Below are 20,588 nucleotides of genomic sequence, written 5' to 3' on the forward strand. Positions count from 1 at the left end.
ATCCAATAGCGATTAACCACGTCATTACTTACCGTAACCAAAAGAGTAGATGAAATATAGAATAGTAAAGGATACAAAAGAAAATTCAACTCTTATTTCCTGTTGAAGCGCAGTTCTTGTAACTGCAGTGCAACAGAGAAGTTGTCTCAGCCTTAATTCAGTCACATCATACAACCGGATAGAATTTTTAGATTTACTAAATCAGTGCACGCGACACTGATGGCGCTAGTCATGAGGATACACTCGTGTATGCAGCGTGTTAGTGCTAGTATAAGATGATGGTAGTTATGGGTTTTATCATTACGCCACTTAAAAAAAAAAAGTTCCATGAGCCCCGTCACGTTGTTGTGTCAACGATGCTAAAATGAATTGTAAAAAGTCCCACAAAAAAACAACAACCAATAATAATAATGAGGAATCCCATGCAGATGAATGAAATATTAACTGACCGTGGACGGTGAAAATTAATCATTTTGGTAGCTACCTACTTTTGAGGATGTAAACACCTTTTTTTAAAGTTTCGTTTCAAATTGTTCAGCGCACTTTCAGCGAACTAAATAGAGGATATGGAAGCATGAGATGAGTAATGAAATTGTGAAGGAATTCCTTCCCCAATATCAAACTCGATTCCGAACAACCCTATTTAGCCCGCGGCCTCGACATTACTCGCTCTTGCAGTTCATAAGTCTAATCAAAGTGTCGCTACAAAATCAAAAAATAAAAATAGATAAAGAGATAGAGAAAGATAAATAGATAGAGATAGATAAATACATAAAGAAAGAAAGAAAGAAAGAACTGACGCTTTCATGCATAAGCATTACTAATTATTTTACATTGACATAATGAAGCGAGGTCTACATAAAAGATAGGTAAAAACCAATTTCCATTTCGAAGAAGTCATCTTGAAATCACAAGATTTCTTTCCTATATTGTAATTAGTTTTTGGTCCCCATGTAGGTGCCTCGTCATGCTGTCATAGTATTATGTGTTGTCCCAAACGTAAGCAGTAGCTAAGTCGACCAGTCTAGTCTAAAGTAAAGATATAGGTATTTGTATGGTTATTAATATTTTGCTTGCAGTAATCACACGGACTCACAAGTTGACGTTTCTAGAGTTGATTTTAGGCGAGATGGAGTTAGGGGCTGTCAAAGTAGGATTTGTTTTATTCCTTCTATAAACGTGCAAACTTTCTGATTAACTCATTATGAGATTTGATTATACGCTTAAATTTGGCCTATTCGAAAAATACGATAACCTAGCTTTAATTACGAAGATCACGTGAAGATAGAAAAGAGGTAGTAGTGATTTTTTTTTTCTACACAATGCTGAGACTCTCGCCGAACATGAATATACAGTAAAATGCTCACTTAAAATTCTGGTTTTAATTAACACATGGCTAAGGTACAAAGAAAGCAACGACCGCAAACTGCATCAGTATAATAAGGTAATGCACCTGATGATTTTAAGACGTTTTCTATTTTAGGTAATACGCTGATGGCTCGGATTTGCAGAATGTCCTTTTTGACATGTGAATCTCTTATACCTTCGTGTAGGTGTGAAGTAAGAAACACCTAATTATTTAAAGAGTAAAAATGTTTTTTGTGTTTCGTGTTTTGTGTATGAACAATCACACTTTCTTTTAAGGTTGTGCGGAGATTCCTGGATTTGTGTGTGTGTGTGTGTGTGTGTGTGTGTGTGTGTGTGTGTGTGTGTGTGTGTGTGTGTTTGTGTGAGGGGGGTCTTTTTTTTGTCCAACTGACATAAAGAGGCGTCTAAGAGAGTCATTTAGATATTTGTTTGCTTCTTGGTTTTCTTGGGTTTTTCAGGTTCGCAAATAAAGATTATTTGGCATTGTGAAGGGCTTTTCGGCATTGTCAAAAATCTTCATATTCGGTGGTAAACATGTTCATGAACCCGACAATGAGATTATTTCACAAATTTGGAATTATTATTCAATGCTACGATAGGAAAGGGATAAATATGCTACTATACTCGTAGGAATAACACTCTAATTTGGTAGCATAATTATTGTGGGTTGTCCGTACAGTGGTTATCTATTAAAAAAATGATAGAAAGTTGGAATTATTAGTGTTGATGATAGAAACAGTAACTGTGACTCAATGAAAGGTGTCAAGAGATGTTAAGATATTCAAAAGTGTGTGCATTATTTTATATATTCTGTGCACCTGTTTTGTATTTTGAAATATTATTTTTGGGAAAAGAACGGTAATTTCTTAGTAGTGAACTTATAGGACATGACAAATGGCAGCGATTTGTAAAGAAGAAGAAGAAGAAGAAGAAAAAGAAGAAGAATTAGAAATCAGAGAGAAGAGAGAGAGAGAGTGAGAGAGAGAGGAGAGAAAGAGAAGGAGGAGAGAGATATACTCGTAAAACATTTATTCTGATATGAAGATGTTCTCCGCTTTGAACAAAGTCGTGAAATACGATCTCCCTCGGTAGGTATATGTATATACCTCCAAGTCCCCGTAAAATTGCCTCTGACGTCATCGTCTGTTTAGCCAATCAATCTCTTTAAATATGCATTCTAAACGAAGGCCGCCTTTGGTGAGGAGTATATAATCCACGACAGATGACAGCGTCAACGGAGCAGGACCCGTTGAGATGCCTACAAATTGGATCAAGTATCGGTTTGAGCCTTAGCTCTTCGAAAATATCGCGAATTGCATGAAAGGAAATATACTTGCAGAAGTCTTGGGATGCTTCAGTCATTATTTTTCCCCGTTATCACTCTTTGATTAAAAAAAAAAGAAATGTTAGAGATTCTGAGATCACTCGATCATCTGCTATTTTTCAACACGAGGCGAGGGGAACAATTTGTTATAGGTGCGTTCACCAGCCTTGTAGATGTTGGTATGATATGGAAGTGTGAAAGCAAGTTAGCCCACTGAGCACATAAATAGCATCATTAACACTCGTGTTCCCAGCATGACGCATTGCTCAACCTTTTCAGGACCAGCATCATAAAGTCCTATTGACAATGCATTATGAAAGTGTTGCCCACTGGTTGGGAAGAGTTAATTCGCCTGGGAGCCACGTGCCTTGTTTTTCAGTTAAGAAGTGAACATCCCGCACCATAGGTTGAGTTTGTGTTTTAAAATATAAAGACGGCTTGAAAAGAATGTAGGGTTATTAGTTGCATTGAGATTGTTGTCGGATTTTGCATTCATAGGACGGAAGACGAAGAAATAACCTGGCTTTTGCTAAGAATCTGCTTTGACTCTGACATTAACAAGTTGTTAACAATCCATCGTTTTTGTTTGTTTGTTTGTTTGCTTGCTTTGGGGTTGGACGTTGGGTTCAACATGTGCAGATGATGTGGGTATTGAAGGACACATTTAAAAACAAAACAAGACGCTTCCGTATGTTTGGCATGTTTGGTAATAAAACAATAAAGGATATGGAATGTGTACAGATAACGTTTGAATGGACTTTCAGCTGATATCCAAGGTAGGTTTGTCGACACCACTATTTTCAACGAGCAGCTCTATTTCTTTTTCTTTGAAAGAAGCATCGGGGTAAAATTAATGTGCTCTCATTGACAGCTCCTTTTATCAAACAGCGAATCTGTCATTGTCTGTTGTAACCTGCGCGACGATACGCGACGCTCTTATGAATTTTTGATAGGCGAACATATACATAAAAAAATCTCACATCTTCATATCTCATATGACGACTAAAGTTTCATTGGCGGTCACGTTCGGAGTGGAAAGCGTCCTCACCTCGGTAACAAACGGTCAAATCACTCGGTCTTGAATTTCCATCGACCGACATCCCAATCATGAATAATCTCCGGCGTGAAGCGATCGGGCTCAGCGATTAAGTGCGCGCCACATGGAAATTGTTTGACAGTATAGGGTGGTACGACAATGGCCCACGGCCATTCGGGATTCCATGAATCGTCTTTCACGCTCGCCTTTGGTTCTTACGTCTCCGTGATTAATTTATGTTCGACGACATCAGCGCTGATGATATAGTGCACATATTTTTTTTTTTTCGTCAAATCTATAACCGAAATTTGAAAGCATCGCGAATTAGGTACAAACTTTCAACACGTACTTTTAATAATCTAAAGATTCGTTTTGACTGAGGACAAGTGCATACACCTTAGCAAGTATGGATTGCAGATTTACGAATTTTATGCAATATAGATGATTCCAAAATAAATAGTTAAATGTAATTAAAGTAATTGTTTGCTTCTTCGTCTCTGTGTACCCATTTTGATAAACAATATCATAACAATTTATATGTGGTGCTCCTCACATTCCTGCCCGACATATACCCACAAACTATGCATGCTTACTCGATTCCAACCTTTAATGTGCATAACATACATGCAGGTATAGATAGAATAACCTGTTTAAAGCCTATCATGTCACTCGAGGAGACGTCGTCTCGTGTGATCGAATGGGCTTGCTCTCACCAAGAAGGGCAGCTCCTATGGGCTACGTCCGAGACGTCTCCACACAAGGTGACAACTTATTAACCAATTCCCAAGAAATGGCGGGAACGTCGCCGCGACATCCCCAGTGGTCTCGGCAACTTCTCCGACACGTTTGCTCAGTTGCGGAGACGCAAGGGTGCGTAGAAATCACAGAAAAAATTAGTCCTCGCGACGTGGCCACTCGGAGACCACTGGAAGACCGGCTGGAGACTTGAATAAGTCTCCGAAAAGATCAACAATGTTCGAATCTCCCGTACTCCGAGGACAATAGGTTAGCATCCAGAATACGTATCCAGGAGACGTTCCCGACCAGCAGACCGGTGGCGCAGGCGCGTTGTCTCAAGACCAATGAAATGCCAACTTAAGTGGGAAAGTTTAAACTTATTGTTGCAGTAGTTACCGTCCTATTAGTAATGTCAATTTGTTTCACACATTTCATGTCTGTGGATATTATCCTTGGAGAAAAGTATAATATTCTTTGGAAACCCCATCTTAAGCATTTGAAACCCTGTAGGCAAGGAAGGGGTGGGCGATGTGTTGCTTAGAATGTATTCTTTTTCACTAGAATTCAATGCACACAAACAAATAGCCAGTAGATTTTGGGATTTGCGGATGCGTTTGCTCTTTTTTCCGATAGAGGCTGCGAGTAAGGTATACGGACAACAATACCATACGAATCAAGAGAACTGCAATAAAGAAGTAGAAAATAAAGAAGTGTTAAAAATTCTACCGAAAAAGACAAACAGAAGTCGACTAAATGAGTCACTCTGTTTGGTCACTTGTTGCAAAACCCTTGCATCTACATAGTCATCTTAGACTACGAAGAAAGAAAGATATTCTACAGATAAGTAATGTGGTTGGGATTCGTGATGGGAAATCGTGACACATCAAGGCCTTGGGTCTTACACAAAGACCGCTTAATCTTATGAGGGACACCGAGAAAGCTGAGGATTAACCAGCCAGTCACCAGAAATGAAAGCGGCACTGAATCCGCATCAGTCTCTTCTAGAAACATCAGCCTCCCGTTGGAAAAAATACTGATTTACATACATAATCATAGTGAACACTCCCCTCCCATCGCTTAGTAGCTGTTACAACTAAGTACCTTCTGAGCAGGTATCGCTCTGTAGGGAAGTGGAAGTGTCGAAAAAAAACCCACACATAATAAAATGCATAAGTAAATATACAAATTATAAAACACAACAACAATAAGACACAAATACACAAATACGCACACACACACACGCACACACATGGACACGCACAGAAAAGCATACACACAAATCCCATTTGTATTGTAGACACTTTTTCTGCGAACGCAGTGAAAATAGAGACCCATCAGAGTATGCAGAGATGAATGCTATCAAGTCAGCAAATCATTAACATCTATTCATGTGAGAGAGGCAAGCAAGGACATGTGTTGCCGCCGTGCAGGAGCAATAATCATTGAAAGGGATTCACAATGCTGTAAGATTTTGACAGAGACTATACCTGTAGATTACGAGACCGGAGAAAACAAATACCCCAATGATATACGAGGAACAAACCCTTGGGTTTTACGGTTAGTGTTCAAGAGTATTTGCTGAAAAAAAAATGCGATCAAAAATGAAAGCTGAGAGAAGAGACGACTTTCTTTTATAATGGAAGTGCCAATCATGATAATGTTAAACTCCACATTTTTTGTCTGTCACACTGTGCTAGCGTAAATGAGAATGGTGATGACGGTAATGATGATGATGATGATGATCACTATAGAATAGAATGTACGGTATATCAGAAAAGGTAATCATGATAGCAACCTCAAATATATAGCTAGAAATTTAATAAAAGTGATATATTCACCACACCATTCCCATTCTCTGAGATCTGATGGATATATATATACAGTGCACTCCGTCCTTGCACAGAAATTAGGGAGCCTTCGCTATAGCTACACGACGGGAAGACTGAGAGGACGCTAAAGCAATCAGCTGTGACAGTCCCCGCACTCGGACTCCCGTCCCCATTTTTACACAGTTTCGCTTCCCTGAGTGGATGGAGCCGCAGCGGCAAGATTGCTAATTGGCTGGCTGCTCAATCGTGCCCAACATCCGGACCGGGCGGCGTGTTTTTTTTAGACGGCGCAGATTGGGGAAACTAAAAATCTATCGGGGACCCTATCCCTAAACCTAACCCTAATCCTAATCCTAACCCTAACCATCAAACCCTAACCCTAACCCTAACCCTAACCCTAACCCTAACCCTAACCCCAACCCTAACCCTAACCCTAACCATAACCATAACCACAAACCCTAACCCGACGTTTTTCCCATAGGTTTAACAGGCGCCATGCCCCAATCTGTGCCGTCTTAAAAAAAAAAAACGCGACCGGGCGCTATTTTGGCCGAGAAACCGTTCTCGTTTTTCGCCCAGAACGGGAGGTTTTTCGGATTCGAGCATGGGCAGAAGTAATTTTTGCACACGGCACTTTCAACTAGTGGCAGCGCCTTGCTTGCGAAAGTTCCCTATATCAGCCCAATAACAACTTGCTAGCGTTAGCGCTGGTCCTAGCTCAGAACGTGCAAAGCGTTAAATTTCCCAGTGACGAGCCATTCATGCGTCATAGCAATGAATACTGTGCATAAACTGCTCAGCACTTTGACATGGGTATCATGAGCTTTACCTCTTTATTGAACCCTAGGTGTTCCATATTATAGGTAGGGGAAGTTTGTGGCCATATTGCTCCACAGATAATGGTTACAGGAAGTTGTATCTAGATGATAGAACGTTGGTACTTTAGAAGAATTTGGTAAAAAAAAAGGATCATGCTTTTACAGCAAAGCAAATATCAGACCATGTATCGATTCCTCCAGGGAAGATCACATTACTGTTTGACAGAAAACCTGATATGCACATTCAAACAAAACTTTGAAAAACACATATGCGGCAGCACTTCATATTTTTGTATCTTATTTTGTTGTTGTTGCTGTTGTGTTGTGTTGTTCACTGATAAAAACGGGTTCGTTTATATCTTTTTCTTTCCCCTTAAAACGACAGTTATCATAAAGTCTGCATGCAAAGATCATTTCTCTCGTTGGTCTGTGACTTGGATGGGGAAACAGGCAAATAAATCATATATTTATTCAACCCTCGCAAGGTAAGGATAACAGTAACAACAGAAATACAAAGTATCCTTTCCTTAGAATGGGTGGAAAAGATACGGAGGTAATTTCGCAAGTTCTCCGCGGGTATCTCTCTCACGTTGACTTACCAGAGAGTGTTACGTACCAAGCGGTTAACATTTTAGACTACTATGACAAGGTTGTAGGATTAGGATGGGGTTGCGTGTGAAGGATGCTGCTTTCCACCGATCAGACAGTATTATATCCAAGCCCATGCACCAGCTGTATTTCTCGCAACTGAGAGCCTGAATGCACTGTTCGGTCGTCTTGACGCTATTTTGTCCCACCCCGCAAAGAGAGCGGGGGAGGAGGGGAGATGGGGAAGGAAAAGAAAAATAAAACACGACAAAAGGGGGATAAAGACGCACCGCTTTGTGCTTCTGTGATCATGATAAACTCCCAGAAACCGCCAAAGTGAAGGGGGGAGAGGGGGAGAAGAAAAGAGCACTCGTTGGTATCTTGACCGCTTAGAAAGGCGGCGATGACAGCTGAGTGTCTCCTATACTCCCCTCCCTGAGAGGGCCGCAGGTCGATTATTTCGACAACGCAACACCTCTGATCCTTCCCTCTATAGGCCTACAGAGCCCCCCCCCCCCCTCTCTCTCTCTCTCTCTGCAAAATGGACTCTGTTTAGAATCAGTTGTTGAGGATACTTTTGGCTGATCCGATGATATCGTCCTTGATGGAACACACTTTTGGTATTTCGTGTACCTTTGAGGAATGCATCATATCAACATTCTACAACTCAACTCTCCATGGGAACTCACTGTACAAAGTATCAAAAATAAAACCCAATGGTCTATGTTCAATGTTTGAGATGAGTGTTAAAAAAAAGCAAAAGAAAAGTATACTGTTCGCGGACCTTTTAGAGTAATTTCATTTCGTAACGTTCGATCTATAAATACAATAATGGTTTCTGCATTAGGAATTGTCAATATCATTACATAATTTACAAAAAGCACGTGTATATAGGAAATGACGATTTAATTGATTATTAAAGCACGTTAAGGGTTTCAGCTTTGGCTAGATTTCATTGGATTGCAAATCTAACGACAATAAATTGAATTAGAATATTAGGTGCATGTTAATGACTTCCATGAGACAGGAAATTGAGGTGGGAAACAAAAGTATATGTGCTGGTCAGGATGTGATAAAGGGAAGAAATTATCTCCCCTGTATTATCGAGTGGAAGTTTGCTGGTTGAAGATTTTGACTCCTAATTACGAACGCTTGCACGCTTTTTACGTGACTGACTGAATGAAGGGAACATTGATAAATCACGGCCGTTCTGATTGATATAATCAGCATTCCTTCAACACTTTTTTTTTCATAATACTTTTAAGATCATATTTCTGTTTAGCATAAGAACATCTACATTCAGTAAACAAATAGTACACTCATCCAACCATTAAAGCGCATACTGTTTAGTGGATCACAAGCGGTAACAGTCAAAATAAAATGAAAAAGCAGTCCGCATCCTGCAAGTAACACAATATGCAACCACTGTGATGTCCTGTGCGTAATCACTATCGGGGGAATGACACGTCGCCTTGGGGTCCACTTCACACGGGTCAAGTTCAGCTGTTGATTCAGCGGGGAATTTTAGACTCTGATAAAACTTTTTTGTTGATGTTGTTGCTCTTGCTGTTCTCGTATACTCCTCCTCCGTTAAATTTTTAGTCGAGTGCTTGAGCGCGATTGTATAGTCACTTTGCTTAGATCAGTGCCGTCGAAACTTCTTTGATGGACGTAACGGGTCCTATTCTAATCTACCCACCCGTTTTGTTAAAAGAATCAGCGCTGAGCTGCTGACGTTACCCTTCGCATTCCGACTGTTCAGACCGCGTGAATCGTTGCCCAGCAACGACCTCGATCTATGGTAGATGTGAAAACATGGTCTTGTTCAGATGTCATTTCTGCTATTGACATGCCATGTGCGTGGGAGGAGCGTGGTGCGGTTAGAAACATGGCGAATTATCCATAATCGATCCTTCTCCAATCTGAATTCATGTATTTCCAGGATATTGTTGAATGGATGAACATAATGCAATTACTTGGCAATCATTTGTCATTCGATTGCGCGTCATACGCTGTAACGGGTATCATACCTGAATAACGTGACTCTGTTTCCTCCGCATAAAACGGAAGACAGTCCAAAAGTCACTTTTCCCTGAGATGTAAAACGTTTTAGTAAAGGTAGCGAAAGATGCTGCTCTTTGGTTGATATGCATAAGTAGACATTCATGCGTTGAGCAACATGAACGACACATGTTAAGCAGAGCTTTACAGCAGCGCCTACTTGCTTGCCCGAGGCACGTGAAGATATGAAGCATAAAGAATAGACTTATTTGTTAAGACTTACAAATTAAATGACCCATTCAATCTATGATTTCGGGCTACTGGACATGTTCTTTTTGAGATGTTTACCAAAGAACAGATTTGAAGTTCAATTTTCGACATGCAAAATGCAAAATATTGTCAACGATCACCTAAACACAAACAAACAATGAAACCAACACAAAAGCTTACCTTTGCCAGGATTCGATATTCTAAACACGATAAGTATTGCACAAAATATCCGTGAATCTATACATACATATATATATAAGTAAAAAAAAAAATAGAAACGCAATGTCGGCACTTCAGAAACTAATCACGGATTGTCTCATTTTCCTCAAACGTCATTGATGTGTTTTCCTCATATTGCTGCATTCTCACAATATAAATAAAAGTTTGGGTTTCGTTCTCCTTTTACGTCCGCATCGGATGTGTATTCAATGGATATTTCGAAGAAACAGACAAGCAAAACGTATAAACTAAATAAAAAAATGATGGCGTATCAACGACAACTATTCCACATTATAAAAATGGATTAAAATAATAAAGTCGCATTGAATAGTCTGGTGCCCGATTCAAAGCGCACGAAATATTACGTAACAGTGACGGTGAAGAGTTAGCAGATTTCGCATCGCGTAGGCAAGTTGCGACGTGATTACAGACATAACTTTTGAGGGGGAAAAATCCTGAAGATTCCCAATTTGCCAAGATTCATAGTTTTCTCCGATGAATTAGAGATGCAATTATGAGAAATGACATGTGTTCGTTCAACAAATTGGGTTTCTGTCCCTTTCCATCTAATTTAACAATGCATTTCATGAAAGATTCATAGAGCTAAAATTGTGTCACAATATTTCGAGAGATCACAGAACAATCTAGGTGAAGAGACGTAGCGTCTTTTCCTTTCAGGCACTTCCTCACGTCTAGCCTTGCCGAGACGAGCTTAGTAAACACAGTAAAAAAAAATAAAAAAAAATAAATCAGGGATTCACTAAATCTATGGAATAAGTTTACAGATCTAATATTGATCCCATTCTTTCAGTATGATATTTGTCTTTTCAACAAAAAAGAAATCATAACAAGACATGCTTAAAGTATTTGTATGACATCAAAAACCAGATTGAAATGAAACGATTTTATTATTATAAAAATGGATGAATGAATATGTATATAATGATACTATATATATAAATAATTAAACATAGTATATCTTTCTTCACCGAATATCTAAAATGGTGTACAAATTTTCCTTAAGCTCCACCAACTATTAAAAGCAACTACATCTGCCAAATCTTGTCACCTCATCATTTACAAGTATAGGCGATAAATAAAAGAAAAATCACCGAGATCTTGATTTTCCGTGAAGCGATAGAAGTCATCATTTTTTTCGAACTCTTTTTAAGTTTCTTCAGGCGACGCCCTCTCAGTCTAAACAAGATTTTATCTAAGAATTTTCGACAGAGAAATGGATCAATCAAACTGATATTAGAAATGTGAAATTTATTGCTAAAGAGAGTAATTTGAGATCAAGTTTAGAAAAAAAAAATCATGCATATCTTATAACTGTCTTTATTTCTGCGACTTTCACCCCAAATGATGCAATAATGAGGTTCTTGTCCCGAATATTTCATACCGAGTAATTTCATTTACATAAAGTCATCACGGTTGTCGATTTTTTTTTTCTGTTTAAATATAATAGTTGCGTGCCTCTCTGGTACTTGATTGATGTATACTAAAATTAATGCTGTGCAAAATATTCCCAAGTAATTAATGGATCATTTATCACCTCCTTATCGAAGGGTCTACGCCCTTCATTGCCAATTTTACAGTAGTGCAATGATTCACCGGTGCAGAAAAGAATCGAAACAGAGACAGACAGACTCTTGAATCAAATTTGTTTCTTATCAAGTGTTATGTATGATGGGTTCGATTCTTATAAAACATGACTGAAAAACACACAATACACGATTTGATTCGATTTGATCTGAGTAGATTTGATTTATTTATTCATTCTCTGTATGACATTACTTTACAATGCCTTTTTTTTTCTGCAGTATCACAAAAACTTTGTAAGATATACTGAACAACATGGCTAATTTCACAATTTTTCATTACACATAGTTATACATCCTAAACATAATTACGTCATGCATTCTAAATTTCCATACAGAATGCTTGCCAGCACAATTAGCAAAAAAAAAAAAATTGACACAGCATCAATACAATAAAGCAAAGGGCTCCAATATGATGCTCGTGGAAGAGGGGGATGTATTATAGGGAAAGAAAAACAGAGAGAGAGAGAAAAAAAAACACAAAAAAGATAGAGATACAAATCCCATAGTCCGTAAAGGAAAATTCTAAGTTGGTTGAAACACTAGCAAACAATAAAAGTTCTCTGGGCGGAAAGTCAGAAAAAAAAAAATATGCTCATTATTTTCTTTCTGATTGAAGTGGTATGTGCCGCAACTTAAGCTGTCTAATATCATTGTCCCGGCCCTCCCTTATAGATTAAGTCATGCATTACTGAATGCCCTAATGGATTATGTAAGAGATACTTATGTACCTCCGGGCAATGTATAATTCCTGCCACTCTACTATTTGCAAACCTAAAAATCACATTCTTATAATAATCCAGTTTTAATCTTGTTTTTTTTAATCTAACCCAAGAGACATCATTTGATAAGAGATATAAAAATAGATAAACGGAGAAATGAAAGAGCAGAACGCAAAAAGGGACGTTCCAATAATCATGTTGTTTAAAGAAGCTTGTGGATGATGCAGACATGTACGCAGTGCTTTGCGCGTAATGGTTTGGCAAATTTTGAGTAAAATAACTTTTTTTCCTTGGCTCCAAACTGCCCAGTAAAATTGCGACAGGAGTAGAATAAACGAACGCGTCACTCACATGGCCATGCACCAACTTACAATATGGCGCCTGACTTGTCTTTAGTTAATTACTTGGTACCTCGTTAGCTTGAGCCGAAGGCGCCATAACCTCCAAACGTCATGCTAATCGGAAACATTTCGTCTTCACAGCAAAGGCACATTTTACGACAGCTTCCCATAAGTGTGTTTGCTCTGTCAAAACCATAGACACTCCTGTCAAGATCACGCCCGAGCCGTTAGTCAGATAGGACATGACACTCCTAAGACAAATTTGAAAATAAGAGGTGACGCAGGCTCGAACAGCAGTGCGATGACACTTCTGACGTCATACAGACTTTGGCCCGTCTCTTTTTTTTTCTGTCACGCTCACTCCTATTCGGTGGAGTCAGCACTTATTTCGTTTTCTTTGGTCACGAGAATGAATTTTTCAGAGAACTCACAGAATTGCATTGTGAGTGTTTTTTTTTTATACATATTCGGTTAGAATGTATAGTACCGAACAGGCTGGTTTCTTCCACTAGAATAAGACATTGATGTTAAAACTTTTTTGAAATCCGTTTCATAGAGCAGACATACGCATTAGGTTACGTCTGCTCCTTTCCAGAAGAATTTCAAAAAGTAAGCTATTTTCAGCACAAAATTTGAAATCCGTCCGGGCAGTAATAAAAACACGCACTCACACACACTCACACAACACATGGAAAAACTGCATACAATCATGTAAAATTCAAATTTAGAGGACTACTCTTTTTAGCACAGCAGCCTTGACTGTAAATGCATGGGTCTTTCGTTATAACCTTGTTTCTGTTGGTGCCCCTGGACTAACTTCAAGCCACATTGGGCCAGACAATTTTTAGAGCAGCCTCTTCTATACAACTGTGGTGTCTTACATTTCTTGCAGCCATGGATCAAAAGCAATGGACGAAAATAGATTTAAAAAGAACATTCTTTATTCGAATTTCGTTCAATTTCATATCGCAAAATTCACGTTCACAGAAACAAAAACAAAACAGTAGACAAACTGCATTACACACAAACATTGTACAAAATAATGTTAATCTTACATTGCGACCCTTTTTTTAATCAAAGAAACAAAATCCCTTTTTTTAACACACATATATTCTCGCAAAATGCCCGCCATACGGGGAAATGATAGTTTGCTAAAAGCAATTGAGCATGTTCCATTGTTTCTCGAAAGAAAAAAGAAATCGAGGCCACTTGCGAGAACACACACGCACACGCACACGCACACGCACAAACACCACACGCGCCAACATGCACCCCCACCCGCCCCTATGCCGCCTCTACGCACGCACTCTGTCACACACACACACACACAAACACACACAAATATAGTACGCACTAAATATAAAGTTGAACAAAACTTACCAGTGCTATGAAGGGGGGGGGGGGGGGGGGAGTTGAGGGAAAAGATACCGTTTCATAATTTCATCTGACCTTGATTACGATATAGGCACGCTTGATGCCGATACTATGTATTCCACAAGGAGTGTTTGACACCCAGCAGGATTGCGTTGATAAGTCATCGGACTTTTGAGATACCAGAGGGGCCAATACTCTCCAAGACGTGGTATTCTCACGACATTGGGGTTTTTAGGAACATGCGCTTTTGCAAATAAGGGCAGGGAACACGTACATGTTTCATCAGCACCTGTAGGGTATATATATATATATATATATATATATATATATATATATATATATAAATATATGATTTATTTATGTATGTATATAATTCATTCATATATATACATATATATATATATATGTATAAATATATAATTTATTTATGTATGTATATAATTCATTCATATATATATATATATATATATATATATATATATATATGCTTTTGACACTATCGAGAAAGAGGTGACCCGACCTTCCTTACCAGACACGATAAGATTAGGTTCTTCAATCTTATGTAAATAAGAAGACAATCGGGCATCGTCTTAAGTCTGTGAAATCCTCTGATAATGATAGCTGTCAGATAGCTGAGTCTAGATGGATTGCAGAGTTCTTTTGGGGAAAAATGGCCCATAGCATAGTGTGTGAGAGAGAGACTGTAAAGGAGGGGAATGCATATTATAGGTATTAGGGAAAAGGGTGCTAGAAATCCAGTACCATTCGCAGTGGTGCAATGATATTCATTTTAGAAAGTAGAATAAAAACTTTTTTCACAAAATGCTTCTGCTCGTCTATTTTTCAAACGACACAAAGTACGCGGGAATACAATTTGTTCAAGATGACAAATTAAGTCGCACGCCCGATGCGTAGCTCACTCAGTGTCATAGCGCGTGAGGATTAGGTGATAGCACAACGGAGATTGTTAATCAACCTGCTTAGTCGGGCGAAATATTGCATCAAAAGCCGAAGTTGGTCGCTACCAGTGGGACCCCTCTTTGTGGCGTAAAAGTGATCTCTGACTCTACTCAAGCAGTTTTTTGTTGTTGCTTTTTTTTTAACGGCGAGTAAAGACAACTCTCCCCCCCCCCCCCCAACAACGTACATATCGATTCTGTTATGTGCGGATATCTAACAAAGATGTGAAGATGATACCGGCAAAGAAGTATGCATGCATAATATGCATGTAGGCCATATGCGTGCATGTGTACATAAAGATAAACAAATACATACATACACAAGCATGAATATGTGTCGGCTGATTTTGAATGATTGATCTGCAATGCTCTACGACACTTCATTCGCAATAATCAACCAGAATGAACGTAAATATCTCGATGATAATAAACATAGGTATTTCATTCATCCTCGCCTGTGACGATTGATTTGAGCGTTGATATTATAATACGTAAATATTGAAGGAACTATATTTAGGAGATAGTGTGACCTAAAACTCATCGTCAGCTTTCTTTCACACGACAAAGGTGAAAACGTTGTCTCCATTGCCAATGGATCACTAGGGCGACTTCTATCGTAAAAAAAAGAAAGAAAGAAAGAAGAGAAACTCATACTAAAAAAATCACTTTGTTATGGCCTGCGGCCCTGGGCGAAGCTGAAAACAAATCCCCGCGTAGTATTAGGACGGGCTTAATATGAGCAATTAAGTTGACTTAATTCAATCATTAGCGTTTTTAGCCGCAGTCCATAGAAACCGGGCCCTCTGTGGTCATGGCGTCTTCAAGATGAGCGTATAAGGCCTTTAAGACATCACTGAGCGAGTGTCATCTTCCCTCATTAAACCTAACTCCAGCTCCAAATATGGTAATGAAGTGATGATACGCTCGTCAATTCAGTGACCCTCCCATTTACATCCCTCCTAAACTTTTGTTTTAATTTATGCGATTCTTGTAGAGTCATTGTTATTAATTTTGTCTTTTGTTTAGGCTGTTTGTCTCAGGTATATAAAAAAAAAAAAATTTTATTCTGCAAAAACTGTTATTCTGCTAGTTGCCGAAATATAAAAAAAGTTGTGTTTCCTTTCATTGATGAGATGAATAGAAATAGCATGATATATGGAGTAAAACTTTAAAAATAGAACACCTGCAAACAAATGGACTTTAAGGTTTCAAAAGATAATGCTACGTCGTGTGACGCTTAGCAGTGCAAATTAACACTGACAAATGGTGCATCGAACTAAAGTGAAATCACGAAAAGGGGGCCGTTCTGACCGGTGTATCTCCGGCTGCGCGTTTTGAAAATAAATGAATCAAATTATAGACACAAATAGAAAAGAACAGAAACTGACGTTCCTGGATTACTTTGACAAGCTTCCTGAAAGAAAGAAAGAAAAAAAAAACACAAATGCGACGCACCAGTTACTTAGTCCAAGAAGGGGACTTGGACGTCTTATACCTCAATAACATCAGGATTGAGAGATCTTACTTGATGATAGTGCCTCCTTGCCTGGGGTCGAAAAGAAAAGACGCATTACACGTTTTACACAATAATGAGAATCATGATCAGAGGTGATGGGTGTACCATCCACAAAGACCGTTGGGACAGCTTGATGTGACATGACAGGAAATAAAACTTAAACAAAAAACAAAAAAGAAAAACGTGGTCCTTCTTCAACGATGCGAAACAAGATGAGTCCACATTTATCTACTGGCGTGGGATGAGTAAGAACTCGGCAGCTATCTATGCCACGTTCGCATTTCTTCGTTTAATCTTTGAGGCTGAAAGTGCATAGTGATTCCGATGTTACCCAGTCAAGGCGCAAAATTCATGCTTTGCTTGGTCAAAATACTCGATGGACCTCTGGAAAGTGAAAATAAAAGTCTATCCTTCTTATAATTTCCCTCCAGGCAAGTCACGTGGTGACCCTAGAGTTTTGACCCCCCATGCGATGCATTTCAAGGTTCATTGGCGATTGCTTTTCAACAGATTAAACAGCGAATGCACTGAGGAAATACTTGCCGTTTCACCTCATTCCGTAAAACCTTGAAGGCACTGGTCAATATGATGACCAAATTCAACAGGGATGAAGAGCTAGCTTGAAATGACGACCCAATTTTGGCTCGACATGATTCTAGCTGCCGTATACAAAAGCTGTCATTGTACTTATTGGACCTTCTCTGACAAAGGTGAAGAGAAACCAATTATTGCACAGGAAAAAAAAGAGAAATGTAGTATTTTACTGATGAATGCAAACAATAATTTTTCTGATAATATTCTACAAACGTCTTTTTTATCTTATGTGCCGAGAAATATTTTTCCATTTGCAGAGTTTCTGGCAACAACATTTTGTGCAATCTCTACCCGGGTTGACGCTCTGTGATGATACATTACTTGATGCAATCGAATTGACATGTATAGAGTGGTGTAACGCTGGCCCTTGCATGCAACCTATACCAGTCGCAACCACCACGCGTGCATGCGTGATATACAGTAGCTAGTCTACACCAACACTACGTGATGATGCTGTACTATTTTCAATACAGTGGATCCGATGATTTAGATGCAATAGGCATGAACGTACGCGTATAATTTGTAACAATCTGAAACAGACGAAAATGGCTCCCGGAATTGATATACTACATTAAAAGGGGGAAAAATCTCATGGTTCACAGTAACAGAACATAAGGAGACAAAGAAATAAAAGCGGGACCAAAGTTGTCTATCAAATAAACTTCAAAGAAACTGAGTAAAAAAAAAAAAAAAAAAAAAAAAAAAAAAAAAAAAAAAACAGGTATAGCATTTGAAAGCAAACGCATGAAACTTAGGGCAACACCTTATTCGTTTTTTTTTTTCTGTGCATGCAATATTTACATAAATGCTCGTGAAACATTGTTGATAGCAAGGTGATGAAGGGAAAAAGAATCAAGAAGAGTTGTAGTCGAAAAGGGCGGCTCAGGATGACTCACTAACTTTAGACTCAGTAGGCCTAATTGATTTAGCATTACGTTATCATTGAATATGCTCACTTGTTTTTTCTTACCCGCTGCTTTCTTTCTTACGTTTAATCTGATATCGACCCAAAAAGATGAAGGAAAAGAAAGCATCTTTTTAATGTGTTGACGTCATAGGAATAATTAGTGATTAACTCCTTTAGCAAAAAACAAAACAAAAAACAAAATTGCCTTGTGGAGTATTAGATTGCGAAATCTGGTGTCATTTAGCTGGATATTTAATTATCAATATGATATGATGACAGAAATCATGCAGTAGGCTACTTAGGACAGACACAACATGACCGATAGTCAACAAAATCTTTTTCACTTTTCTATGACGACTTCTGGTGGACATAGTGAGGGCGACAGCAATTAGCCCTATTTATTTTTAATCTTATTTCCACCACTCTGAAGTTGGCTCCAACCATCAGTCGTTCATGACGTATGAAGTTCCTATGTTCCTACTGATGTCTTTGTTTGCACGAGGCTCCACGTGCAGAACAACAAACCCACGCAGGAAACCAGAAGTGGAGGAAAATAATATGTCGGATTCCGTCCTGACACGATCCCCCAACCAATTCGTGCCGTTTACCGTCTCCGCCACGCTGTGAAAATAACTTCGCTGATCCTTACTGACCGTGGTGAATGAGGTATAATTGGGTGGAGCGGCGAAGAGCAAATTACTACAACGACAACGTTATTCCGGTCGTCAACGTTGACCGATGTTGTGGCCTTTGATTTATGAGGCTTCATTCTCGTGGCGTGAGTGGCGGGTAAATGATGCCTGACACGTCCCACTAACCCATTATATATGGAGCGTGATTAACTGGAGAGGACGGTGTCCTTTTCCATGCAGGGGGGGGGGGGGGGGGGGAATGCATATTATGAACTGACATCAATCGATGTATGGCCACGTAAGCACTTTTTGAGGTTGTTGTTGTTGTTGTTGTTGTATACAAGCAACAACCTGGGAAATCACTACACGCAGATTTGCATGATTGGATGGGAGTTAATCCAACGAATCTCTACTATTAAATGATTTGAATACTTCGTCTCTCAGCAACGCTGGTACGCATTTGGCGAATGTTATGTGTTTGATAGGGAAGAAACATTGCCACCCACAGACACAATATACTGACTAAAGAATATATGAAATAGTGACCAAGAACATATATGTAGACATATTTATGTAAATGTGCATTATAAATTCACTTTTGAGAATGTCGGTGTATTTTCCTTCTTTTGTTGTTTAGATAGTGGTTACATTTCCATGAAAGGTAGTTTTTATGTTCATATTCTTTAAGAACAGATATTAGAAAACGTTAATGCCATCTATCTCTTATGTTTATCGGTTTCTTTATATGCTATTTCTCCAGTGCCTCGAATGTGGTCCAGGTGGTGTGGGGCGGTGCGTAGGACCAGGTATCTGCTGCGGTCCGACCATAGGTTGCCACATTAACACGCAGCACACTCTCTCCTGTATGCGGGAAAACGAGATTCCAACCCCGTGCGACCTCAGGGGAAGTCCGTGCCAGACCGTAGCCAGCGGCACGTGTGTCGCCATGGGTGTGTGCTGTAATAGTGGTAAGTAACATCACGGAATTAAAACTTGCTTTCATTTTCTTGTTTTTATTGTTCCATCATGTCCATATTCCACGTTATAACACAAGTATTGTTACCTAATGTGTTACACGTTTGCAAACGCCTTTGAAAATGTCCACGATATAATTTGATTTAACGTACTTCGCAATTCAATCGCTCTGAGAACATATTTTCTAGGACCACCGAGAATCCAAATTGTAGACTTGTGTACCTGTTATGTCAGTTACTTATGCACCTAGTTCTTATTCTCTTTTTCATTCTCCTTCCTTTTCTTTCTCTTTTCTTTTAATTCTTCTGCCCTTTGTACCTTGTTATTTGAGCTATTTATATCAAAGTTATGTTATGTCATCAGTACTTTGTGTCCTATTTCCATTTCACATCGGCTTCTCTTCTCTTTTACTTCTTTTGCCCTTTGTACCTTGTTATTTCAGGGTTGTTTTTTTTGGATATTAAAGTTATGTTATGTCATCAGTACCTTGTGTCCTATTTCCATTTCACAATGGTATTTGTTTCCTGGAACCGGTTTTTACAAGCTTTGCTTTGGCGGTTCCTTCATAATGTATACGCATATCCTACATCTATATGTTTTCATTTCTCGTCTCATTTTGTTTAGATTCTTGCTCAGAAGACGCGTCTTGCCTGCTCGTAGACGAAGGGCAAAGCATCAGCAGAGTAGGCGATTTGAGTCGGGAGGAGTCCGCGTCGACAAGGAAAGACTTGCGAGTTAAACTTCTTGATTTACTTCTCAATATGCAGGATCAATAA

General features: G+C 38.9%; 1 protein-coding gene across 1 annotated transcript in view; it reads left to right on the forward strand.

The window, feature by feature from the left end:
* The window catches only part of LOC139735718 (oxytocin-neurophysin 1-like), a 74,646-nt gene extending 54,058 nt beyond the window's left edge, over window positions 1–20,588 (forward strand). Inside the window, exons 3-4 of the mRNA XM_071646465.1 lie at window positions 19,598–19,805; window positions 20,437–20,588. Coding sequence (XP_071502566.1) covers window positions 19,598–19,805; window positions 20,437–20,588 — 360 coding nt within the window. The remainder of the gene's footprint in view (window positions 1–19,597; window positions 19,806–20,436) is intronic.

The sequence above is a fragment of the Diadema antillarum genome, unplaced genomic scaffold (assembly GCF_040938485.1).
Source record: "Diadema antillarum isolate AM-2024a unplaced genomic scaffold, OU_Dant_1.0 seq00000593_RagTag, whole genome shotgun sequence".
Classification (NCBI taxonomy): Eukaryota; Metazoa; Echinodermata; class Echinoidea; order Diadematoida; family Diadematidae; genus Diadema; species Diadema antillarum.